We start from the raw sequence: 27,934 nt of genomic DNA, 5'->3' as shown, positions 1-27,934 counted from the left end.
ATGGAGAAGGGAAAGGAGAATGGCATGCAGGTGGAAGCTGACAAGTGGGCAGAATAAAATCTTCCTAAACACCAGCTGCCACGGTTGGTAGGCAGATACTTCTGAGGCCTCCACCTCTCAACCGAGGCAGAGACGTCAACGCCGACACTGGACAGCTTTTAACTTCATGTCGTCCTATGATATCGCATTATCAATTTTGTTGAACTGCGCAGGCCAAGCCGAATAATTTTCATTGTAGCTCCGCCGTCGACAGCTATAGGCACTCCAGGAGGGCTGTGATGAGACCTTCTAATCGCCCATCGTTCAATACGTCCGTTGCAATCGCTGCATTGTGAACCGAGTTGTATGGTAATTAGCCCGGCAAGCCTTTTACAAGTCACTAATATATGGTGCAGGCTAGGTGTTGATCTATGGCTAGGGTAGAGCAGCACATCAGTGGAAAAAAGTCAGAGGAACACCTAGTTAGCATTCCTCATCACGATCTGCTGACCCGAAAACGCGGGTTCGATCCCGGCCGCGGCGGCCGAATTTCGATGAAGGCGAAATTCTAGAGGCCCGTGTGCTGTGCAATGTCAGTGCACGTTAAAGGACCCCACAGGTGGTCGAAATTTCCGGAGCCCTACACTACGGCGTCTGTCATAGCCTGAGTTGCTTCGGAACGTTAAACCCCAATTAACCATCATTACCATCGTTAGCTTAACTAAGCCTAATGCAGGGCAAAGGCCTCTACAAAATCTCCACAACTATTTATTTATTTAATTATTGTCAATACCTCGAATGCCCCAGGAATGGGGTATTACTAACACGCCCTGGGGTATTAATTATGGGTGGTATTAACCATGGGGGTATTAACCATCGGGGTAGTATTATGGGGGTAGTAACCCGGAATGGGGTATTAACTAACCCGGCCTGTGCCAGCTTCGGCCATCTTATCTCGCAAAATTCTTAATCTTATCCGCTGAACTAACTGTCTGCCGCTCCGGCTACGCTTGTCTTCCCTTGGAATGCAGTGCGATACCTTTGACGGCCGTCGGTTATCTTGCCTTCGAAATACACGTCCTGCTCAGGCCAATTTTCTCTTCTTGATTTCCACGCAGATGACGATAACTCGCATCGGTACCCTGACGCACTCTGCTTACTTCTTGTCTCTTAACGTTACACCTAACATTTTCCTTTTTTGGCTCCCTGCGCTGTTCTCAATTTTAGATGGACCCTCTTTCTTAGTGTCCACGTCTCCGCCTCATAGGTGAGCATCGGAAAGATACAGCTGGTACTTTTTTTTCTCCTTAGAAATATTGGTAAACTGTGCCATTAATAACTTGAGAGTGCATGTTAAATGCCTTCCACCCTATTCTTATTCACCTAGTTTTTTCACTCTCGTACTCCTAATTTTTTTTATTTCAAACGAAAATCCATTTACAAGGGTACAATACGCACAATGCTCTAGGACCCATAGCCAGAGGCTAGTTTCGTGTCCATCACAATATAGTACATTTTAAATGCGGCACGCGAAGACGACACATTGCGTTCATAAAGTAAAGTCACATTCTCAACACTTTAGAGATAAACAAAAGCAATCGTACACAATACACACATCCTCACGAAAAGAAAAACAATACACCATAACTTCACATATTCATCAGGCACGTTTTGAAAGATTGCGCAAGGTTTCTTTGCAGTTTAATATCGGCAGGTATACCATTCCAAATCAAAACTCCACTGAACTCTATTAGTCTTTGCCCGTAACTATTACGACACACTGGTAAGTTGAAATGTTTGGCACTAGCCGCCCTAGTTTCCCTTTCACTACCTGCCCTAAGTTGACGAATTCTCTTACCACTTCCTGCGTCTGGCTGTCAATCGCAAACTGTTGTTTCCTTCCGAGGCTGTCGAGCATTTCAATGCGAAAGCATAGGCTATGTCGGCGGAGTCGTCTCACCAAAACGTGTCTACAAATTGTGTCCGCAGCAGTTGTGACGTTCTCAGAAGCGATAGCACCAAATGAAGGGTTGTGATCAATAGAGGACGGTGTGAGGATGCTGCGCAAAAAAAAAAAAAAATATGTCGATAGGATGATTAGAAAAAATCGTCCTGGTCGGGGTTCAATTCGCTCTCGCCCTACCGTATGCCACCCGTCCTGGCGAACATCCTTAAGGCCGCCCAGTACCGCACTCATTAGTTGCTGTATTACGGTTGGGGCAGTTTTGATCTCAAAGGGCATATATCTGAAGTGATAAAATCTCGACATCCTGAAGAATGCTGGTTTTCCGTGGCTTCCAGGAGCCACGGGAACCTACCAGCAACCTTTCGTGAAGTAGAATATGTAGAAAAATATGTCTATATGTAGAAAATATAGAGAATAAGTTTTCTGTCCGGCGAGTGCGTGGGCAACGTCTATTCGTGGAATAGGCTCGCAGCGAAAGTTGAGAATCGTACTGAGCTCACGAAAATCCATGCACAGCCAAGTGGTGTATGTAAAGTTTCTTGACAACAACAGTTGGTGCATTAGTACGGGGATGTCAACTCCTCAATAATGCCAAGGCGGAACATTTCCTGAACTTCGTGCTCAAAACTTTCACGTAGAGCTAGTGGAATAGGACACTGAGGTACCTGCACTGTCTTTTCCGAGACTAACTCGAGAAAGCATTCCACAGGCTCTCTCTTACCGAGGAGAATGGAGGAAATTTCCATGAACTCTTGGCACAGTTGCCGAACTTCGAGTTTGGCGGTGTCCAAATTCGGCGAAAACTTAAAGGTTCACTGACTCGTCTTTTTGCCGAGGGAACTCGATCTACACGTACCGAGCATTCTTAGAAAGTTCGACGTATGGCCCTGTGTAGCCGATTTCCTTAATTAAATCGCATTAACGTCCGGCTCCCGGCTTTAATTTTTGAATTCTCCCATACGGTGGGCGGAGTCGACCAACGCGTGGAGTGCCTTTCAGCCAGCTCCGTGGAGGCTTTGCTTTCGCTTTATTTTGTTTTTTAGGTTTCCGTGAATAAATATTTCATTCGCAGATAATATAGCCGCAAAACAAGCCCGCAGAAATAAAAATACGCGCGGAATATTTACTTCTACGGATTACTACGTATTACTCCGCCGATGGCAGAGCGGTAAGCCGCCACGCGACTGGGTGAAAGGCACGCCATGCGTTGGTCGACTCCGCCCACCGTACGGGGAGAATTAAAAAAAAAGGCGGGAGCCGGACGTTAACTCGATTTAATTAGGGAAATCGGCCACACAGGGCAATAAATCGCAATTTCTAAGAATGCTGGGAACGGATCGAGTTCCCGCGGCAAAAAGACAAGTTCAGATTCCTCTTCAGTGCACCTTTAACATCAGTGACAGTCTGTGTGCGGCGAAAGCTTGGGGGCGGGATCCGGTCCTCGCAGTCATTTTCTTCCCTGAAGGTGGGATCGGTGGGCGAAGTGGCACCGTGCTCAGCGGCAACAGACACTGCCGGTAATGAGGGTGGATGTTCTTTGGTATGGCTCGGCTGTATAGTAAATGGACAGGCATGGGCGAATAAAGCCGTGTTGTAGGTGTACATCCCGTCCAGTGGTCTTCGTGTGCCTTTATTTCGACGGCTCCCTTCTGTGCCCACCTCAGTATTCTTAACACACCGCGAATAAGCGCAGGATGTCCGCTAATATTGGCGTGGTGCGTTCAGCTTTCTTAAGGAAAGCGGTCATTCCCTGGGCTCATTTATAAATGCAGCCGAGCTTCGTTATAACTAAACGGTTTATAACGAACTAATGGGTATAACGAAGGACTGAAGGTTCCCCTTGGAAGCACGCTCAACTCTGGCTATAACGAAGCTGCGGCTATAACGAAGCAGTCGCCGGCCCCCTTCAACTTCGTTATAACGAGGTTCAACTGTATATCATAACAAGCCGTTAATTTCCCTGCTCTTGCGTGTTCTTTAGAGAGGCATTTTAGGTTAGAAACTGGGTTTAGCCAGCATTTTACTAATTTTTTTGCGCAACCCGAGAAACGTATTCATCGGGTTTTACCCACAAACGAAGGAAACTATGATTATGTGCTCCAGTTTTCTATTGTGACCCTTGTGAATGCACTTGTTCCTGGGCAAAGGGAAAGCCTGGTATTGTTATCCAGAAATATAGCTAAAAAAAAGCTAATACTACTGTTGCGCTATTGTTATGTCGGTACTGCTGCATTGTGCACTGTGCAGTAAGCCGACATCATTGTACATCAACCTCGAACGCTTATATATATATATATATATATATATATATATATATATATATATATATATATATATATATATATATATATATATATATATATATATATATATATATATATATATATATATATATATATATATATATATTGTAACGACGAAGAAGTTCCTGTTCAGGCGAAGACGACAACGAACTTCTGACCGTTGTGTTGAGCGGTATTGCCATCGCTTTGTGTGTGTGCTGTCGGTGCTCGACCTCTGTGTCTACCGCCGGCGCCCAGCACCTCTAACCATCCCAGTACCCATCTTACATTTGGTGGAGGTGCTGAGTAGAAATCTCCATCGTGGAGCTGCGTAGCCGCACTCTCCCCACGCTTGAAATGCCAGAAGACGCCCAAAATCAATCTGTGCAAATGGGACCAGCTCTCATCTGCTCTGGCTCCCTTCGCCAGCGAGATCCGGCAATCTTCAGCGGAGCCGATGAGAATGACGTGGAAGACTGGCTCGCGTCAAACGAACGGGTGAGCCTGTACAATAGATGGGACGACGATACGAAGCTGAACAACGCAATTTTTTATCTAACGGGGGTCGTTAACCTCTGGTACCGGAACCATGAGGGAGACATCCGAACATGGACAGCCTTCAAAACGAAGCTTGTTGAAGTCCTTGGTCGCCCCACTGTCCGGAAACTTCGGGCTGAGCAGCGTTTGCGCGAACGCTCGCAGCACGTCGGCGAGAGCTTCACCAGCTATATAGAAGAAGTCATTGACTTATGCAAACGTGTCAATGCGAACATGTCCGAAGCCGACAAGATAAAACACATCTTGAAAGGTATCGACGATGATGCCTTTCAGATGCTATTAGCCCGCGACTTGCGCACCGTTAAGGATGTGTTCACGCTCTGCCAGAGCTTCGAGGAGCTGCGCAAACAGCGGTTATTGACGCGGCAACACCAAGCCCCGGTTGAATCGCTTTCTGGACTGGCGCCTGCAGCTGACAACACCTCTATGCTGCAGCAAATCAAAGATTTGGTCCGTGAAGAGGTAGCTCGGCAACTTTCTCTTCTGCCTAGCCCTCAACAGGCGCCGCCTTATTTGGCCCCGGCTCTTCGACAGGCCATACAAGACCAGGTTACTGAGGCGCTTCCATCCTTCCATCCTCCGCCACCTGTCGCCGCACCCTTCATTTACGCCGATGCTGCTCCAAGGTCTGTCACCAGTCCCATGCCTTGCGCCGACGTCGCCCCAAGACCTGTAGCCGGTCCTCGGACTTACGCCGACATTCTAGTACAGCCCCCGCCGTCGTCCTATCCTACAATGCACGTTCCTGTGCAAGCGTCGGCACCTGCTCTGCGACCAGCTCGAAGAGCAAGCAATCCGTGGCGCACCGAGAGCACACACACAAAGCGATGGCAATGCCGCTCAACACAGCGGTCAGAAGTTCGTTGTCGTCTTCGCCTGAACAGGAACGTCTTCGTCGTTATAATAGATATATAGAGATTGCGAGAGCATGAAGTTCTTGTAAAAGAAGTACATGAAGTATATAAATATGTGTGTGTGTGTGTGTGTGTGTGTGTGTGTGTGTGTGTGTGTGTGTGTGTGTGTGTGTGTGTGTGTGTGTGTGTGTGTGTGTGTGCGTGCGTGCGTGCGTGCGTGCGTGCGTGCGTGCGTGCGTGCGTGCGTGCGTGCGTGCGTGCGTGCGTGCGTGCGTGCTGAGGAAAGTAACTGCGGAAACAAAAAGAAGAGGAAATTCTACATATTCTAAGCTTGCGGCTGCAAATTGAGGAGGCGCATAGGTCTTCTCTGCGTGGCCGTTAGAGGGCATTCTTTGTCACTCTGTCTTATGAAGGATTAGAGTGACTTTTCAAACAAAAATAGAGCGGTTCATTTCAAACAAAAATAACGTAGGCAAAAGTGGCCTACGGCTGGAAGGGAATAAGGAAGCTCCGAAGCCAATGGAATGAGCGAATAAGGAATGCCAACGAGCAACTACGAAAGGCTTCCATGGAGAACTAAAGGAAAATAAGGCGCGGCTTCTTTGATATCAGAAAAAAAAAAAACGTCGCATTCCCAAATGAAACGAACTAGATATTCTCGGCCGGGGTAAAATGATATCAATCAGAGTGCGGAGGGGATCTCCGCTTCATTTCTCAGTGCGCAACCTGCGTCGAAGTTGAACGCTATCGATGACACACTAATTATTTCCCCTTCACAGCACGGAATCAGCCTTAAGTGCCCTCTGAATTTTTTTTCTACGTTGCCTCGCTAGACAGTCAGATAGCATTTTTTAGTAGATGAAAAATTTGTATCCTCGTGGTTCTATGCATTTCATTCACTTGTTGTGAATGACCACGCTGCAATATATTTCTTTTCCGCCCATCCGTAACTTATGTCCGCTGCCATAATTATTAATATGATAGCATTTATGCGATAGCCTCTGGAAGCATAAACACACATTCTCATACTTCGTTCTTTTCTTGTAAGGACCATTCTGTTTCAAAGGGAAAGCGTTAAATGGCTCACTGACACGAAAACCCAGCGTCGGCCAAAAGCTGACGGCGCTACAAAACTCGCGATTGGTCGAAATGGTGTGACGCCATTAAAGGCAGGAAAATACGAAATGTTAACTAGTTATAGTCGGTACTAGAACAAGAGGTTACGTGGCGTCTTCTACGGACCAAATCGATACGCACCCCATCACTCCTCGCGCACATTAATCCGGATTTATACAACCCAGACTGTAAACGCTGTGGCCAACGAGCCAACTACGATCACATCCTGTGGGACTGCAAAATAGAGCTACCTCCGAGTGATCTAGTTACCGCCCCTTCTATCGAGAAGTGGGAGACCGTGCTGGCTAGCTCTGGCCCCAGAACGCAAGTTTTGGCGGTGAAGTGGGCTGACAAAGTCGTTGAGGGCTATGCACTCTCGACCACTTAACGCCACCTCTTAGCACCAAGCTCTTTTCGGCGAATAAAATGTTTTACAATCAATACTAGCACTTACAACTGCAAGAACTACAAAGGAAAAGAATAGAAGTACAACAGAATTGCAACAGAATTAGAATACAATTTGAACAGAACTGATATAAAATTAAAATAGAAGTTGATGAAGTTGGCATATTTATTTATTTGAATACCCTCAGGGCCCGAAGGCATTAAAGAGGGGAGTAGGAAAGATATACATTGTATAAGGTGCAGTGCAGCAGGAAAACAAAAGAGAAGAAATTATAACGCGGCGAAAAGCGAGAGGAAAAAATAAGACAAATAATAAAAGGGGAAAAAAAGAACAAGTGAGGCAAAAAGAAAGAACATTTCCGGCAGACAGCAATATGACAGCGAGAACCAACGCAAAGAAAACTTACTAAAATCTATAAATAGAGATTGCATACGGCTGTCTTAAAGACATTTGGATCAGTAATATCGACAATGAGCCTGGGAAGGTGGTTCGAACTGTCAGAAGTGTTAGGGACAAACGAATAGAAAGCGTGTTTGGTATGACATGAAGGAACACCTACTTTGTGAAGATGATCAATGCGGCCTGAAACATAGGTAGGGGCAGTTAGTAGACGGTACTTAAGGACAGGATTGTAGTAATAGATCTTATGAAATAGGCATAAGCGAGAAATTCTTCTACGGAGTGAAAGCGGTTGCAATGATAAAGTAGTTTTCATAGCGGTAACATTGGAGTTACGGTGACAATTGGAAAGTATGAATTCAATAGAATTGCAACAGAACTGCAATGCTTTCACATTAATCGCATGCAAGTTCCTTAGGTGCCCCTGCCAATTTTTGCGTCAGCTATTTTGGGCTATATTCTTGCGCGTTCACGGCACTTTCTACATTTTCTCTACATTGACGTTCAGAGCGTATTGCTCGTGGCGAAACGTATCGAAAACGGTATTCTTGCCCAAGCGTTACCTTGATAAAAAACTCCTACATTGCGTCGCGTACGAACACTTGCGAAACTTTCCTTTCGGCGTTCGAAACAAATGTTGATATAAATTTCTTAGGAACAAAGACAGGCCGTCGCAATGCCGAAAGGAAACCTTGGCGCGCGGCAGCTCCAAGCAACGCGAAGGGAAAGGATATTTCATGCCGAGGCCGCTTTCGGTGGACCCAGTTCGAGAGACGTTAAGGCCGTGCCAGTGCTGGAAATCTATTGGCTACCTATTTTTTGTTCTTAAAATCTTTTAGCAGGTACAACAAAATATTTGGATAACTCTACTTTCTGTTCTGTTTCTTCGCAACAAAGGCAATGATTTAAAAATACTTTCACCTTACGTCCCCCTCCCCCGATCCTCGAGTTTCTAACCGGCTTTGTTCAGGAAGTTTGCAGATCTGCAACGAGAAGTGAAACAGCAAAATTCTTGAGTCATGTTGCTGTTCCGCAAAGCTGCTCTGCTCCTGGCTACGCTCACAGCACTTCCCAAGATTCCTTTTACTGTAAGTCCTTTTTCCTGTTACAGCTCGCTCCTGCTTTTCACCTTTATTGACTTTTGTAAACCAACTGAATTTTGTGCGATTTATCTGCTAACACCGTGAGGTGCGTACGTTGATTTATCCAGAGTGTTTCACCTAGGATTTTGCGCAATTTTTTTAAAATTAGATATATTGAGTTGCAGGGGCACCGTTTTCGACAAAGGATTTTCAGTGCGCAGTACAGCAAAATACATCTAAGACGTGCTAACTAGCAGGCTAATTAACTAATATTCAATAATTAACTTTTTAACTATTACTGTTAGGCTCCTTATTTATTCAGAGGAGTGTAGCCCACTGTAAGAAGTATCCATATCAGTTTTACAATTTCGAAAACGCGAATAACCTTGCCGCGACTAAGCTTGCCGTTCCGGTTAGCTAAGTTGGTAGACCGGCTACTCCGGTGAAGCGGTGGTCCCGGGTTCGAACCCCAGACACTGCAGGACGAATTTTTCTTTAACTACGAAGTTTCTGAGAAAGCTGTATAGCTTTCCTTTGTAGACGCGTATGGCCGTGCTAGGGTGGGTGTTAATGACTAATTACTCCCTTATTACCCTTGGCACTGTGGCCCAACAAATTTTGGTTATATCGCACCAAAATACATGCACTTTCGAGACGCCTGCAGGCAAAGAAGCCTGTCCAGAGCAGGTAACTCATGAAAACAGCCAAAATTTGTTGCGCAACAGCTCTGAGGGCAACCGCGTTTTCGAAATTGTAAAAACTGATATGGCTATTACTTACGGTGGGCCATACGCCTCTCAAAAATTAAGGAGCCTAACAGTAATACTTAAAAGTTAACTATTTAATATTAACTAACCAGCCTGCTAGTTAGCATGTCCTAGCTGTATTGTGATGTACTACTCCGCTGATAATGTTATGCTGAAAAAATTTCGCTTCTAACCAAAAAGCCTATTTTTAAAAATTGTGTATCTTCTTAGGTGAAACACCCTAAGTAAGTTTAGGAGCGTTTATTTCTGAATAGTACAAGGCGTAGTGTACGTCAACACATTTCCTCTCTTTCTGCGCTTTTTGCTGATAGCATAGAAATGTACACCTTATCCCCGTCCGGCTGTCTTATCTTCCAATGTTTACGCCTCTGGTCTCAGACCCACTTACATCATCGCCCACATCGTAAACTCGATCAGCGAGCTTGACCATGCCATGAGAGAAGAAGCCAACTCCGTCGAGTCGGACGTCACGTTCGACCAAAACGGCAATGCTACGAAGTTCTTCCACGGCGCGCCATGCGATTGCTTCAGGAAGTGCAAGATTCGCGAACCAGTGCCAGCTTTCTTACAGTACGTCAGTAAGTCCACTAATCGCTGTAAGTAGCAGAGCTGCTATTCCTGCTTAGGTGCTTGATGAAAGCGAGAATTTATCGAAAGAACGTTATTCACCTGCTACAAGTGAAGTTACTCCAACGGTGCATTACTCACAGCCGTTATTGTCAGCAGTTAGGGCACATCGACTGCTGTGTGGCGGATAATTAGTATATGAAATCCTATTTACGGTGCTGCTCATGCGCTAGAGAAATGTGGTTAGAACTCACTAGCTTACCTGACTCGTACTGCTGAATATTACCCAATAAACCTTATTACGGCTGGGTCACGCCTTAGCTTCATGAACTAAATCAGTAGGGTAAGTCAAACATAAAGTAAATTATTCTGCTACTAATTCCGTTTATTACTGCGAAAGTACTATTTCAGTGGGTAAGCCCCGAGCAAGATCTTGCGATGTTTGTGGGTTTCTGCTATCAAGATCTCGCGTTGTTGGTTCGTGCCATCACTGCCGACGGTGCTGCCATCTCACAACATCGTTTACGCTCCTAGCGCCCCCCTTTGCCGGTACTCCCGCTCACACCGCGCCGCCGGCGCGCTCCGCCGTCCCCGCTCCTTACGCCCATCGGAATCACAGGCCATGTATCACAGGTGCCGTGCGTATTTTCATGCGGTTGCCTTTGAGACGGTGTCGCCTCAGTTGCTTTCATTCTTCCTACTCGGCTTAACTGCGTTAAAACCTTGCCATTTACGACATTAAAAACATCGTGACAAGCCAGCATTACAAAGCCTACACTAAAGTAACGAGACAAGCCAACGTGCATGTAATTTTACGTTCGCACGTTTATGTAATTTAGGCAAAAATTCTCTGTAGATTTTTATTTCAGTTTTTCCCGTCAAAGGACACTTGGTGTATAGTGAACACCTCAATTAAATACATTTAGCATTTACATTTCTCGACGCAGCCAGAGACGTCAAAGCATCCTGGAAAAATTTAAACAGAACTCAAAGCAGAGTAGCACCTTACAGTACGCTGACAAGATGCTGTGCATTCCGGCCCTCAGCCAGCTTGCCCCTTAACATGTCCCACGTGATGAAATATTCTGTTGGAGGCTATGATCTATGGGCAGTGCCTGTGTTGTTCGTTCTGAGCGATAACTCGCATATGGTAGCGAGCCGTTTGCCGAAGCTATTTTAAAGAAATATTCCAGATGAAGCGGATTTGAAAATCACTAATTATGTTTGCGATCTTTTGCATAATATTTTATTGCATAACGTACGTTTACGTTTTTTTTTTTCGTTTTTCGCTTTATGGGGTTTTAACGTCCCGAAGCGACTCAGGCTATGAAGGATGCCGTAGTGAAGGGCTTCGGAAATTTCGACCATCTGGGGTTCTTTAACGTGAGCTGACATCGCAGAGTACACGGGCCTCTAGTACATCGCACAGTACACGGGCCTCTAGAATTCCGCCTCCATTGAAATTCCACCTCCGCGGCCGGGATCAAACCCGCGTCTTTCGGGTCAGCAGCCGAGTGCCGTAACCACTGAGCCATCGCGGCGGCTCCGTATCGAACGCGTTGGGGTAATGAACGTACCCTCTGCTTTGGCTGTCTACATTTTAAATTCATATAGGGCAATCTAGTCTCCTAACGCATTTTCGAGCTTAATTTAGTCACAGTGTCAGTGCTACAACAACAGTTCATTAGCGAAGAAATATTCCTCAATAAAGACAAATATATGCAGCCATGCGTCTCGAAAGACACTCCCTATGGTTGTTTCCATAGCATGAAAATGGTGATTGTTCCTTACCTTGAAACCTACTAAACGTATTCCCTTGTGAACAGGTAGGATGTTTAGGAAACGCTTATTGATATAGGTGTAATTAATTTTTGAAGTAGTAGAGGCCTCGGTACTCTTTCTCTACAGTGCATCTAGCTTTACTAATTATTATGATTCATATTGGTTAGGAGGATACACTTAAAGCACAGGAAAACAGACTGCACGTAATGTTCTTGTCCCAAGGTACCCTGCATCTTATCGTCGTACATATCGCAAGCCTGCAGCGAAGCTCCAGCCACATTCAGAACCGCAGCTCAGAATTCCTCGACGACAAAAAATTCTCCGTTAAAATTTTTCTTGTTACCAAATAAGAAGTTAATCGCAGGGAAAAATTTATAAGTTCTTGAATTGTTATGCTTGGCTTATATATTATAATCGAACAATAAAAGTAAACATTAAAAAAGTTGTAATTGGCCTGCAGACTAAAACCGGACACCGCGGACCGTGGCGCAGTGTTATCAACTGCTGTTTTTTTTTTAATTTGTATCCTGCTATAGACGCGAAAAACACAGATTGCACATGCGTATTTACTGCCCTAAAAGTTTGAAACTGAAGAACTTTCTGTTCGACTGAACATGCTTCTAAAGTGCAGTTCCTGTGTTCCAGACAAAGGCAAATACAGGAAACAGCTTTTGTTCCTCTTTCTCGATCTCAAGGTTCAGACTCTGGACAAAAATAAGAAGTATTGGGCAGGCACGGACAACGCCATGAAGCTTATGCGGAACCTGTGGCAAGGAGGTAAGACAAGTTTGGTACCCGTACATTGCAGAGACCAGTTGAGTCAGCTATACTTTTCTCAAAGACAGTAGCAGCACGACAGTGTTTCAGCCGGCGTTAGTTTGCCTACAAACGAGAAGTCATTATTCTTTTATACAACGTTTCGGCAGAAGGAACTATTTTTTTATTCGAGATGTTTTCCATTGACCATAATGAGAAAGGGAGATAAAGCTAGAAGGAGTGTAAACAAGTCTCGCTTAAAAAGGTGGCAAACGTTCTCGAAAAAGCGATTACCATGTGTCCACTTGGAACGCTGTGGAAGACAAGTCCTCTTGTCGAAACGTTGCCTACGAGACAAGGCCTCTCTTCCTCACTCCCTAGCCGTGTTGATGCTGTGTTGCCGGTAATTTCCTATTCCTACAGGGGACCTATCACTGTGCCTTCCACATGTGTCAGGAAATGGAACGCCTCAAGAATCTAGTTTCGCTCGTGGAAGAAAAAGATTCGAGGAAGACTCCAAAAGAATATATTTGGATGCTTACGCATTCAAGCGATCCAACCAGTTATGCCGTAGAGTTTTGTTGTTGTTGTTGTTGCGAAAGCAACACTACTGGAGCCCAGCTCGGCTCGTCGCGTATGCTCGTGGCGGTGAGGCTACCAAACGACCTTGAGTCACCGTTGCCTAGCAACCGCTTCATCTGCGCTCCAAAAGATGGCGCCGCACCACTTCCGCCTACACAGCCAGAGGGCCACACCCTCGCACAGGCGCTGGGATTCACAGCACATGACGGCGTCGTGCCGGCCAGGGAGCCGGCTTGAGCTAAACCAAACGCTTAACCACAAGCTAACACCACAAGCGTATTGGCAAAAACGGCCCGTACGATCTTGTGCCGTTGCCTAGCAACCCGAATTACCACCCGAGCTTACACGAGTTACTCGGGTAAACTCGGGTAGTAACTCGGGTAAGCTCGGGTAAGTTCGGACGAGCGTCGTGCCATCTGCGCGAGAGGTTGCTCGGGAAGAGCAACATGGGTCGCGAAATCCCGACGGGTGGCTGGGATAGAAACAGCCACCTGCCAGTGCAGTGGCGCATCGCTTAACCGCTGTGCCACTGCGCTGGCAGTGGTATATGAGGACTCGCCACCATCTAGGAATCTGAAGTAGGAATTATCAATGGTTCGGCAGCGGTGCACCACAGAGCAACACCTAATTTCTGTATCTTCGGCAGGGCATCGCTTCGTCGTTGGTCCGGTGCTATCAGCGGCCGTCAGCGGATAACTGCAAGCATTACAAGCTTCGTGGTGAAACAGCGGATTCACAAGGACGCCCCCGGTGGACGAATTTGCCTGTATTAGGAGCGACGCCTCAGCTGAGTCTTCAGTTCGGCAGCGGTGCACCACAGAGCAACACCTAATTTCTGTATCTTCGGCAGGGCATCGCTTCGTCGTTGGTCCGGTGCTATCAGCGGCCGTCAGCGGATAACTGCAAGCATTACAAGCTTCGTGGTGAAACAGCGGATTCACAAGGACGCCCCCGGTGGACGAATTTGCCTGTATTAGGAGCGACGCCTCAGCTGAGTCTTCAGTTCGGCAGCGGTGCACCACAGAGCAACACCTAATTTCTGTATCTTCGGCAGGTGAGCAATATTCTTTTCTATTGTATAAAGCCTGAAATCTTGACTGTGCACTGCTGCCGAACACAGCAAACATTGTATTTGACACTGCCTTTGATTTTGTTGGGTAGTTCTGTAAGGCACTTGCCATACTTGAAACGCAAATGAGTAAGGACGTGAAAGATCTTGCCAAGGCACTTGAGGACCTGAGGCGTGAACTAAGGACAGATCTCAGGTCATTGAAAGAAAGTGTCAAAAACTGCAACGATACCTGTGATGGTGTCAATGAGATCATAAGTGAAATGAAAGAACTTAGAAAGGAAGTCCAAAGTCTTTCACAGAAAAACGCGGAGCTGGAAGCTGAAAACTGCAGATTGAGTGAAAGGATAGATCAACTAGAGCAGTATCAGAGGATGAATAACTTGGAAATAAAGGGAGTGCCCGAGGAAGGCGACGTCGTCGATGTTGTAAGGAGGATCGGGAGTACTCTGAATGAGCCGATTGCTGATTCGGACATTGACATCTGCCATCGTGTGCCCACATCAAACTCTTCCAAAAAGAACATTGTTGTCCGCTTTGTACAACGCACAAAACGGGACAAAATTCTGCAAAAAGCGAGAACGCAGAGGATGACCACAAAAGATCTTGATTATGGCGGAGACGGCACACCCATCTATGTGAATGAGCACCTGACCCGCTCAAACAAGATAATTCTGGGTGCTGCGATCGCTCAGAAAAAAGTAGCTGGATGGAAGTTCGTGTGGGTGGCTGGCGGGAAAATTTTTGCCCGCAAGGACGAGCGAACCACAAGTCACAGAATTGGCAGCGTGGCTGACATTGAGCAGATAATTGTCTAGAAAAGCTGTACAAGCTGTACAGTGCAAAACAGCTATCATGGAAGACATACCACAGGAATGCCACTATTATGAATGTGATCATTTCAATGAAAAATACAAAAACGGTGTAGGAAAGTTTTCAGCAATTCATCTAAACATGAGAAGCCTTAAAAATAAGGTTCAAGATCTTGAAATGTTTCTGCATTCACTTAGCTTAAAATTTACCGTTATAGTACTTACAGAAACTTGGCTGACAGAAGAAAACGAACCCCCTTACCTCCAGGATTACAAATGGGAAAGCATAAGTAGAAAAAACAAAAGAGGTGGCGGGATAGCCATTTACCTGAAAGATAAGTTACCGTACAAGGTATTAGGTAGCTTGTGCAGAATGGATGAAAATGTCGAGAGCTTATCGGTGAAAGTGCTTAACACCACTGTCTGCGCCGTGTACAGGCCACCTTCTGGCTGCGTATCTGAATTCATGCAGTTTCTTGAACCTTCACTTTGTTCTTTTAGCTCGGAGAACGCGCCGTTTATGATCCTTGGAGATATAAATATTGACACAATATCCGATAACTTACACGCCAACACATTTCAAGACGTTGTTCACCAGTACGCGTGCAACAATGTGATAACACTGCCCACTAGGGTGACCGTTCACACGGCCACATCCCTTGACATCTGTGTCACAAACATAGATCGCGAAGGTCTTTCCGCTGGTGTAATCTTGAATGACATCAGCGATCACCTGCCTGTGTTCTGTCTAGTAAACGCATCCTACAAGGAACAACATAATGATGAAGGAAACCTCTTGCTCCGCACGATAAACGAAACTGCGTTAAACATGTTCAGCTGCCTTATCAACCAAGAAAGCTGGCAGGCAGTCTACGATGAGCATAACCCCGCAACTGCGTACAAGATCTTTTTACACAAATTCAAACAGTGCTACAATACAGCCTTCCCTCTGCGAAAGCAGAAAAAAGAAATAAAAAAGTTAGAAAACCATGGATAACTGCGGACTTATACAAAAGAATACGTAAAAAGAATAAATTGTACCACAGTTTCATTAGCTCTCGAAATTGCGACATATTGACAGAGTTTAAAAGATTCAGAAACAAATTAAACTTCGATCTGAAAAAGGCAAGAGATGATTATTACGAAAGAAAATTTCACGACATTCAGAACGATCAACGCAGACTGTGGAATACTGTGAACGATTTAACTGGCCGAGGGCGAAAAACACATACCGTGAATGAAATTGTAATCGACAATGCCAGCGTAGTTGGGAAAGAGCTTGTGAATGAAATGAATCGACACTTTATTAGCACAGGGGTATATAGTGGACAAAACTCAGAAGTGGATAGTTTTATGACTGGAGGGCAGGTTGATTCCATTATGCTTGCACCAGCGACCCCTGCTGAAATTGAAAGAATTATCATGGCGCTAGAAAACAAAGCTGCAGGCGGGGAAGACGAAATAAAGACCTTACCTGTCAAGCATGTCGCTCATCTTATTAGTCCTGTATTAACTCATATAATAAACGAGATGCTTACACGTGGTGTGTTCCCAGATGAATTAAAAATAGCTAAGGTCACCCCTGTTTATAAAGGTGGAGATGAGAAAAAGCTTACCAACTACAGGCCGATATCTGTTCTGCCGGTATTTTCCAAGATATTTGAGCGTGTTATCAATGATAGGCTCTCGTCTTTTTTTCATAAACACGATGTAATTACCAAGTCGCAGTATGGCTTTCAAAAGGGTAAGTCTGCAGAACAAGCTTTGATAAACATAAAGGACAAAATAATTGAAAACATCGAAAACAAACTGCTTACTCTGGGAATCTTCTTGGACTTGAAAAAGGCATTCGATACTGTGCAACACGATATCCTTCTTAAGAAGCTTGCTGTGTACGGTGTCCGAGGTGTAGCGAAGAATTTAATTACATCATATCTCTCAAATCGGTATCAGTATGTATGCGTCGACAGTCTGGTGTCACAAAAATTGAAAGTCGAATATGGCGTCCCTCAAGGATCAATCTTAGGACCCCTCTTATTTCTTGTATACATAAATGATATAACGTCAATACCAAACTCCCCTGAAATAATAATGTATGCTGACGACACAAATATCTTCTTCACTGGCACCACAAAAGAGTGCATAGAATCATCAGCTAACAGTTACCTCCTGCATCTTTCCAGATGGCTTAAAAGCAACCGGCTGAGTTTAAACACATGCAAAACCAAATACATAATTTTTAAGCCAGCAAATAAAAGAGACCCCTACTGTGTTCATCTGAAATTTGAGGACACGCTACTGGAAGAAGTCACAGAGCAAAAGTTCTTGGGCGTATGGTTTACAGAGGACCTTACATGGAATACTCACGTTAACAAATTAAAAAGTGAGCTATCTCGAGTTACTGGTTGCATGTATAAAATACAAAATATACTACCCACCTGGTTGAAGCAAGCATTATACTATTCACTTTTTTATTCAAAACTCAGTTACGGCATTCTAGTATGGGGAACTACGACAGCTTCAAACTACAACAAACTAATCATGATACAAAAGAAAATATTGAGAATGTGTGAAAACTATATTGGTGACAAACGAGGACTCCGAACAAAACCGCTCTTCATTAAACACAGCATGCTTAAAGCAGATCAAGTTTATTATTTCAAACTACTTCAGTGGATTTATAAAAATAGGCTGCACACAATACCCGTAGACAGTTGCACTTCATACCCAATACGTAGACCACACCATCTCAAGCCCGCCACAAGAACTAATTACGGAAGGCAAAAATTGAATTATCAAACAATTAACATATTAAACAGTGATCACTTTAATGTACAATACACACAATCCTTCCACAACTTCAAAAAGAACTGTAAAAAGCTATTAGTGGGCAGTGACATTGCATTCTCTTTTTGTTAACTTGCGCTCATCCCTGATAACACATGTAACCTCAGATACGTTCCATTATGTTATGTTATTTCTATTATTTATGTTATATTATGTTATGTTATTTCTCTGTTCGGTTGTACAATATATTTGCCATTGTTTCAGCATGTACCCCACACATCAGTCCAAACCTTGTTTTTTCCGGAAATGCTTGTGTGTACTGATCTATTTACTGCATATGCGATTTATTTTTCGGACCAATGAATTGTGGTTTTTCTTTTCTTTGATTGGCTTCTGGTGCAAGCCAATTTTGTTATTACATAATAACTATTGCATATGCCTTTTCTTCCTCTTTAAAATATACCATATTGAAGAAAAACTAATGCTGTGAAGTCATGTGATCTAAATAACTGGTTTTTTTTTTGCTTTCTGTTGTGTGCTAAAAATGTTTAGCAAATATGATTGTAAATGACACGTTATGCTGCCTTGAACTGTGGGGGCGCAGAGGCTCTGTCAGGCATTTTGCCTTTACCTCTGCCCCCTACACGGAGAGAATCCGTGACACAATAAAGAAAAAAAAAAAAAAAACTAAGCATACATGGGCATTAACCCACTACAGATATCGTGCCACACCCCTAAGGTGGAGTTTCAGTGTCCCCTCCAATTGAAGAATGAGCACCTGCTTTCTCAGGTCTACTCGGATTAACTGCGTTAAGCCCCTATCAGTTTCATTTCTAGCCGTCGCCTGACTTCACTCCGACACATGAGAAAAGCGAAGTATCGCTTACTCCTGCAAGTGCGGAGTGGAAGCACTGGCTGATAACAAAGATGATCGCTTTGGTTCCTGCTAGCGCGTCCTTGAGAATTTTGTCCATACTTTTAGCATAGTCGCAGATATTTGTAACGGTAGGTATTGGAGTTATTTTTACAATTTGGGAAAATGCATGTGGGTCTTGAAAGAGACGGTCGAGAAACCGGTATAAGGGATGACTCTGAAGGATATAATGCAAGAAGAGGGGTGAGACAATGGCAGTTATCGCTGGCAGGACTGGCATTCCCTAAACTACAAATAGAAAAAATTCACTGGTTTGGTCGCTTTAGCAAGGAACTGCTCATCAAACTAATCATTTATATCCGTTTGCCTTTGAACATGAAGAAATACTATCTTAATTGCCAAAAATTAATAGTTCTCCATGCAGATCTTTCCTTCCTTAGTTTTCGTTTGCGTCAAGCCAGGTGTCTTAATAAACTAAATCAACCGTTCAACGAACAAAAATTTCTCACCGAACTGGTGAGCATCGCACTGTCACAAAACCGAGCGCAATGATTAGGCTGGCTTCGTATGACGGCATGAATTCGGTAATTTTTATCACTGAATGCGCTTTGGTTCTATGAACTCGGTTCTTTGTACGCGACGCTGAAAAAAAAAGCGCCTAATGCAATGCTTTTAAGCAGTTTTGAGGATGATTCTTTTTAACCAGTCTACCAGGAACAAGCAATGAACTTTTTATTTTCTATGTTGTGATCGGTTGTAGCACTATAAATTGCATGGTGAGCAGTTGTAGGCACTTGTCGATCACGCGTTGCTTTCTTTTCTTTCAGTGGTGAAGCCTTCGCGTATTCGGCATTATTATATCTAATATAGTAATGTGGACTTGATATGCACTCGGTACAGACCGCCTAAATAACATGTGGAGGCTACACGGGAGGCCCACAGATGTTCGCATGGACCGCGAACTCTACATAATTTTTTTAGTTAGAAAGTACCGCGGTTTCTTAACTTCAGCAATTTGCGTTTGGATACAGATGCCGTTGCCAACGCCCTTTTCCTAATCATCATGTCTGGACAGCACATTTAAGTGCTGAAAGCTTTGTATATATAATGAACCCAGCTCTGCTTTGGGCGGCGACTCTTGAATCTGCATTGTGTTCTGCAAATACCAAGTTGTTTACGATTTCTTCCCTAAAGCATTAGTAATGACCTTTTTTTAAATTATCTCAGAAAATACTAGAACCATAGATTCTTTCCTTTTCCTGGAACGGCCTGTAACCGGCGCATATATATGCCCTAGAAGTTTCAGTGTTTTAAAAACTTTCCAGGATAATGGGTGATAGGTTTTGGATTACCCGAATGCGTAAAATGTAGTAGGTCATCTAGTTATGCAGTACGCACTTTCAAGCTCCTGTTCTTTTAACGAAGCTCGCATAGAGGCCCATATATCATCTACGCTTGCAAATGTATTGATGTCACGTAGAAACTGACCCAACAAGCTACGCTTCTTCAATACTATATTGATGTCTCATCGGTCATCCAGGTGGGCTTACACCTGTATAGGTGGGGTGTACTCCCCCGAAACTCCATCTATTAGCGCGGTCCCTGAAAGAAGAAGTTGGCCTGTTTTACCACGTTGGACGTCAGCAAAGATTCCCAGCAAGGATACATTGACCTCTGCACAGGTGCACCTGTGCACCTGTCTGTACCAAGGGACGGATAAAAATGACCGAACACGGGGAACCCTATACCGGGATGCCGGAAAAGCCGAAGCGAAAATATGAACGTGTAATGGATTTCTTGCATGAAAACAAAAATCAAAATATCGGGAGAGCAAGCAAATGCACTTTTTGATGCCCTGGCTCGTTAATACAACACAAAACAAGAAATGTGTTGAAGTACAAGGGGATATCTAAGCCAGAGCTTCTCCAAATAACTTTAATAGCTTCGTTACACTGGTATTCGCAGCTGTTGTCTGGGGCGCATTTCGGGCAATGAAATCACCTTAGAGGTCGCATTTTTGAATATCCAGTTAGCGTAATCACAGAAGTTCAAACTACAATGGTTTAGGGACTAAATGCATGTTTCGCACAAAAGCATGCATGCAAAGTGACCGTCATGCTCAAGCCTAGTACGAAATGTTGCTCTTTTCGGGCATAGAATCATCAAAAATGTATCACTTTTTTTAACATGCCGGTGCCTTCTCAGTGCTCTTAGCTACCATGCAGTTTGCTGTGAATTACACTGCCCGGCAGCTTCTATGCAGCTGTGCGCCTCTAAACATGATGTTGGGAGTTTGCAAACGATTGACTCAGAATTGTTGGCTCCGTGTCATTGCCTCCTCTGAACCGCCCCGTACCTTGATACCTGCTATATTCCACCACAACACTAAGCTCTGGTTGCAGTCCCACCCAGAGAGGCGATGAATGTCCTGTTGTCAGTTCCGAGTGTCGAAGACAAGAAAGTGTTCCAGGGAGCGATGAAAGCCATCAAGCGTCACGCACCTGCCATGCTCGAATATATAGGTAAACGCCCATCTATGGAGATTTTGTTTTTGTATTATCTAACGCTCTAACTAAACGCATGCCCATGCTTGCATACCAGATATTTCACGGGGTCCTTTAAACCTCGGACGGCCTACTTCCGTCACCAAATGTCTCGCCATCAACATGGCGCAGACGAGCATCGGGATTACTTACCGTATTTACTCGCATATAGGTCGACCTTTTTTTTTCAGAAATGTCGCCCATATTTAGTTATCGACCTATATTCGTGACGCAGGTCTACATCATCATCATGCGGGTGCACAGAGTGAATGGCTGTGTACCCGCATTGCTCTTTCGCTTATTTTTGTGCTCTTATCGTGGTAGACAGCTTAGAAAACAGTATATTTTGGAATTCTGAGCAGGAGCGGTGATAGTAGTGCACAGGAGGTTTTGGAGGCGTACCACATAAGAAAAAGAGGAAAAAGGTGTGTCAGCGATACATCTGTGAACCTTTTTAAAGCTTATTTAATATCTTGAACGGTTCTGTTGATTGCACATCAGGTTTCTTTCTGCGCATGCCTAGGTTTCTGTATATTTGCTCGATTTTCAGAGATTAAAGTCAGATGAAGTCTGTACTTGTCCTACATCGTATGTGCATGTTTTTCAAAAGATATGGGTCGCCTTATATTCAAACAATTTTTTTTTTATTTCTCGGTGAGCCCAATGTATAGGTGTCGACCTATATTCATGGTTGACCTATATGCGATTAAATACGGTATGTCATCAGTGGATATCCCTCTGTAGCTTCTAATACGCTACCAGGGCATGGAAGAAAACAAACAGTAGCATCAAGGAGGAATGTCGTAAATTCTCTCAATTATTTGCAGTACACGTATGGAAGTAAACCGTACCTGTATTGTTACGATGCCGCGAGAAGAAGGGGAAACGTTGCTTTAACAGTTGTAGCTGTAAGACTATGAGGATTTTAATGACTGCCCCCGAATCGTACCACTGGTCATCCACAGGGTCAGGTGATCTACAGTTTCGTTGGTCACATAGTCGGTTTTACTGCGTATGTATGTGTGAGATAAGGCGAGAACACCTTTCGTTACTCTGGTGTGAAGGAATATCCACGCGTGCCATGATGTGAGCGGCGAAATTCGTCGTTCGTGCGGCATGCCGATAATCATTTGTCTCCTTCAAATGTACACTCTAGACATAAGGGACTATAAAGGGAGTAAAGCTGTCCTCTGGCGCACACCCTTTAAAAAGGACAAAGAGGACAACTTTACTCCCCTTTATACTCCCGTATAGGTGTATTCGTGTAGGACTCTAAAGTAAAGTTCCTATTCCAGTGAACGAAAAACGCTTCGCTGGAGACACCTTCTGGTCTTCTCTGTTTGGACGAGAACCGGGATTTGATTTGTTATTGCGCTGAAAGACGCCTGTGCGCTTGTCGACCGCCTCGTGTATTTTGAATCCCGGTCAGATCAGGCGCTTTACAATGGCAGCAGTGCGGACACCTTGGTCACCGGTCATTCCCCTAGCGGAGCATTTTGAAGGGGTTCCCCTGACCTGCCTGAGCGGGGAGAAGCATAAAACCTAATGAGAGGGGAAGGGGAGCTAGAAGGGAAGGAAACGACTTGATTCTCCCTTTTTTGCCTCGTCTGAAAGGCACCGATAAATACAAGAGAGGTGTTTCTTCCGTGAAGCGTTCCCGGTCGTGCTCTTAGGCTCTTGATTTATTACTTTTATTTATTACAAATACCTCAACGGCCCTCGGGTGAGGGCTTTACGTGAGGAGGGGCTAGCAACCTGGTGTTAATAACAGATTTTTTTGATGGCTTTCTTGAAATGGTCCGGGTTTGTATGAAGGATGGTACTTGTGGGAAGACTGTTCCAGTCACGCGCTGTTTGGATGAAGAAGGAATGAAGATGGGTCACGGTGCGAGCAGGAGGTGGGCAAACGGCATTTTGGTGGCTTGTGCGGGCTGAAGAACGATGAGCAGGCTGAATAGGACAGTTGTAAGAAAAGTTATGATACATTTTGTGGTACAAGCACAGCCTTGCAACTGTGCGATGTTGCTTGAGGTTAGGTAGGCATGCATTATTTTTGAGGGAAGTAACACTGGTGGAGTATGAGTAGTTTGAGTAGATGAATCGAACGGTGCGATTTTGGGCATGTTCAATACAGTTAGTTAGGTTAAGTTGAGCGGGGTCCCAGACGGCAGATGCGTATTCTAACTTTGGCCGAGTTAATGTTTTATAAGCTAGTAATTTAACTACTGCTGAAGCTAGACGTAAATTACAACGAAGGTAGCCGAGAGTTCTGTGAGCATTGTTAATTATCCGCGTTATATGGATAGACCAGTTAAGGGTACTCGAGATGTCAACACCAAGATACTTAATGGAATTGCGGGGTAAGACACTAGAACGGTTCAGAAGATAATTTGGGGTCGGGTAATTTTGGAGTCTGTGGAAGGAAACAAGCGCAGTTTTGTTAGTATTTAAGACCATTAGCCATCTGCGACACCACTCTTCCAGTCTTAATAGATCACATTGAAGGGCATTATTATCTGCTGCACTATTAATTGGACGGTAAATGACACACTCGTCGGCAAATAAGCGGATGTTTGATGAAATATGATTAGGCAAGTCATTGATGTAAATTAAGAAAAGGAGAGGGCCAATAACTGCGCCTTGCGGCACACCAGAGAGTACGTTAGAGAGTGAAGAAGATTTGTTGTTGGCTTCTACAAATTGCTGACGGTTAGTGAGGAAGTCCTGTATCCAGTTGAAGACGAGCGGGTCAAGATTTAGTTGTGAAAGCTTTAGTAGTAGGTGCTTATGAGGGACTTTGCCGAAAGCCTTCTCGAAGTCGATGAAGAGAGCGTCAACAGGCATATTAAGGTCTAAATTAGTACTTATGTCGTGAAGAAATAGCGCAAGTTGAGTGTCACATGAAAGTCTTTTTTGAAATCCGTGCTGGTTAGGGTTAAAGAACTTAACAGATCTAAGGAAATTTGTGACTTGCGAATAAATAATGTGCTCCATAATTTTGGAACAGACGCTGGTTAAGGATATGGGCCGGTAGTTAGTAGAACCTGGCTTAGGAGCTGGAACAATCTTACCCACTTTCCAGTCATGAGGGACGATGCCGGATGATACTGACTGCTGAAAAATGTGGGACAAAATAACACTGGTGATTTCCTTGGTGCTTTTGAGCACTTTGGCATTGATGCCGTCGACGCCAGCTGATGAAGTCAATTTTAAAGATTCGATTAGTTTCAAGATTCCTTGGGGTGAAAATGTAATATCTGGCATGATGGGATGCATGGTTATACGAGGAAATATATGGGAGGTTATCATCTGGTTCTCTTGTAAAAATAGAAGAGAAGGTTAGATTGAGTATTTCCGCCACCTCGTCACTGGGGATAGGCTTACCTGCCTGATTCATTAACGGAACTAATTTTTCATTCTCTTTGGGATTAATTGCTTTCCAGAATTGTTTTGGGTTAGTTCGAAGTAAGTTAGGCAGGGTGGTTTCATAAAAGGAACGTTTAGATTTAGTAATCGCTGAGTTATATAATTTGGACCCGGTGCGGTATTTCTGCCACGCCTCTGGACTCCTAGTAAATTGGGCTGCTCGGAATAGGCTATTCTTCTTGTTTTTAAGACGCTTGAGTGCAGAATTAAACCAACGGGAGGAACTACGCTCGCTAATGGTTACGGTTGGAATATAGGTATTGATTAGTTCCTGCATGTATTGTTAACGTCACGCATCGGCACGTAGAGCACTTCCCAGAATACTAAGACTTCCTATTACGTCATGCTACTCATCCTCGCTGAGTGTCTCGCTTGTACAGGAACATATTTATGGGCTCTCGGCTGTTAGCGCCCCTGCTTCCGTCCTGACAAACTGCGCCAAGCATTGCCCGCGCCATCCTCTTGATCCGGGATCGATCCCTCTTTACTTTCGACTGCCCGTCTTTGGATGACTGTAACAACCGACTTATGCGGCCCGTATAATTGTCTGCCGCTGCTAGAACAACGACCAACAAGCAGACGGACGCGAAGCACACGCATCAGACATTACTTCTCCCTGAGCGCGTCAAATCGTTTTCAAGCTTCCTTTACCTAACACCGCTGGGTGGGTGTTTAAGGTTATTGCGAATAAACCAAATATGAAGTATTTCTGTTCTTTTGCGGGTGGTATCAAATTTAACCGCCACCTTATGCTGTCCGTGTCAGGATTTGATGTCAGCAACAATGCCCGGCTGGATTACATCCGAAAACTTTATCGGGAGCTCGACATATCCGGGCACCGATGGCAAGGGGACGGCGCCTCGAACTGTGTCTCGTTCCTGCGGCCGGCTGGCAGGATGCGGGCCATCATCGCTAACAGGGACTCGAGAGGAGCCAAACATTACGTCGACAAGGCTTACCATTGGACAATCGATAATCCCGAACAGCTACGACGGTCACTGAGGTGCGTAGTATGAGTACTGTTCTCATAGTAGAGCAGAACGTTGGGCCAGTTGGTGTAGCGACACATTCAAGAAGAGTTTGCGCAGATTAACACAAGACGCAGGGAGAAACACACACACGAGCGCACACGAGAAACACACACACCACTGTTTCTCCCACCGACTGTTTTCATGCTTCACACATGCCTCTGATGTTCCTAATTTGATCCCACATTGTGTGATAATGACGCAAAGTTTCAGTATAACTCACGGGAGAATAAACGCTATAATTCAACTTGCAATGGCCGATTTGTTTCGCTAGCTGTGCGTGCACCCCGCAAACGAGCGGTAAGACAACGCGTTCAAGTCTTCCTAACACATTTCCTAGAGCATGAAGCTCTTGTGACTCGCCAAGAACAGGAACACAGCCAGCATACAATGCGTGGCAGTAGAATTGAAAGCAAATGTAAAAATCGCAAAAGCATAAGATGGACCTACCAGTTCTGGCTGTCTACTTTACTACTGGCGTTATCAGCATTTATTAAAGTGAAGGCGTTTCTAGTCTATGTCGGCGGAGTCGTCTCACCAATACGTGTCCACAAAACGTATCCGCAGCAGTTGTGACGTTCTCAGAAGAGGTAGCATCAAACGAGCGGTTGTAATCGAAAGAGGACAATGTGAGGATGCTGCGCAAAAAAAATTATGTCCATAGTTAATTAATTACAGCCAAGAATGTTTAAAACGTCAATAAAGCGAACAGACGGGAAAACAGCTGTGGACGGCAAAATAATTGAAACATAGCAAAAAAGTGAAAATAAAGTTGAAATGAATTGAAATGTACTTGATGAGTGATACTCAATTGAACAAAATGTTTCGTTTACATATATTAGTTAGTTAATTATCAGCAAAATCACTAGGACGGTTGAATAGGCTGGACGGGGATGTAGTAAGTGGACGGAAAAGCAACCACGGCGCCAAACTTGAAAAACCAAAATGGTTTATTGAGATAAAAGAACTTATAATAAGAGTAAATAAATCTATGTTTAATTAAAGCATAATATAATTGTACTTATTCAGTTGTTAAATTAATTAACAAACAAAAAGGGAAGATAAATGGAGGCAAAGAGAGGCGACGAGTGCCGAGGAGGCGGGAAAGCTTTCGCATTCTCCCAATGCGGGTTACCGCAGTGATCTCTAATTTTTTTCTTTACTTTTTAATACTTCGCTCTGGTGCAGGGGAGGCGTCGACGGCATCATTACGAACAGACCGCGACGTATGGCTGGCATCATGATGGAAAAAGAGTTCAGACGCAAACTTCGGCCCGCCAACATTCGTGACAACCCATGGACCTATATTCGTGGACGATTTTCTTCTTCAAGGTCCGGCTCCGTAGAGATGGACATTCTTGGAGATTAGCACAACTTCGCACCGGCTTAACATAAATTCCTGAGCCAATTATTTAAGCAAATATGGCAAAAACGGTAAATTCGAAGTGACAGGCGTGGAGTAGCTTTAATATATTTATTTCAATGAACACATCAGAAGCATTCCGCATGGAGTAGCAGCACACAAGGCGCTTAAAGCCGTAGTAAAGGTCTGCATAACCTAGAGTAATAAGAAGCAAGGAGGTTGACTAACAGTGAAAAAGGGAATGTCGGGTTCAGGTTTGCTGCCAAGTGCCAGCAACATATTCACTAAGCCATGGTCCTTTAACCACTGGTTTCTTTAACAAGCACACAATATTTATTAGCCTGTATGCTCGACGCAGCGTCAGCTCGTAATCTGCAGTACAGCGTCACTATAATTACAAATAAGAAATTCTGAGTCAGCATGCGATTACCGTACTTATTGAATGTGTCGATGAAAGGTGGAAGGCCTATTAGGAAATTTTAAAAATAAAATATATAGCCGTGTTCAGATGAATGTGTTCTCTCCACCTTTCGTAAACATTATCCCGTAGCGAGTAAATATCATCCCCCTGGGAGTTCGATATTGAGAAGCCAGCGGCAGTATACTTAGGTGGAAGGTCGTCTATGTTCGTAGCTTTAGGGCGAAAATGGCGATTTCAGGGAGCCTCAAGCTTACTCAGCCTCTCGCATCTATAAAGTAGCTAGAGTAATCATGTGCAAACTAGCAGCGATGCATATGTCTAGGTGCATGGTGACACCGAGAGCTTATTTACTGCTTCTTGGGCGACAAACTGGCCTATTAAATCAATCATTACAAGCAAAGCACTATTGAAGAGAGCACAATATTTGACGCTTTGAAGCCTGATACGGTAGTTCTGCGCGCATTAAGTAAACCTTTCTATCTATAGCAGTAATTCAATTCATTGAACAGTGTTTT

At 44.3% G+C, this 27,934-nt stretch overlaps 1 protein-coding gene across 1 annotated transcript; it reads left to right on the top strand.

Moving 5' to 3' along the window:
• Positions 1 to 27,934, top strand: LOC149348694 (dermonecrotic toxin SPH-like). The gene is made up of 7 exons (XM_089541827.1): positions 1 to 44; positions 3,793 to 3,837; positions 9,788 to 10,005; positions 12,404 to 12,535; positions 21,041 to 21,160; positions 25,373 to 25,610; positions 26,824 to 27,934. The coding sequence occupies exons 1-7, from the start codon at positions 1 to 3 to the stop codon at positions 27,002 to 27,004; spliced, it is 978 nt and encodes a 325-aa protein (XP_089397953.1). The 3' UTR covers positions 27,005 to 27,934.

Source organism: Amblyomma mixtum, chromosome 4 (genome assembly GCF_055824585.1).
Source record: "Amblyomma mixtum isolate Tamu chromosome 4, ASM5582458v1, whole genome shotgun sequence".
NCBI lineage: Eukaryota > Metazoa > Arthropoda > Arachnida > Ixodida > Ixodidae > Amblyomma > Amblyomma mixtum.
The sequence above is the reverse complement of the archived record's forward strand: the minus strand, read 5'-3'. Positions and strand labels throughout refer to the sequence as shown.

Bases quoted from the DNA above. Each gene is read 5' to 3' on its own strand.
- LOC149348694 (XM_089541827.1), top strand. From the start codon at position 1: ATGGAGAAGGGAAAGGAGAATGGCATGCAGGTGGAAGCTGACAA. The intron at 45-3,792 runs GTGGGCAGAATA...TCCCCTTGGAAG, and splicing joins ATGCAGGTGGAAGCTGACAA to CACGCTCAACTCTGGCTATA. The intron at 21,161-25,372 runs GTAAACGCCCAT...TGTCCGTGTCAG, and splicing joins TGCCATGCTCGAATATATAG to GATTTGATGTCAGCAACAAT.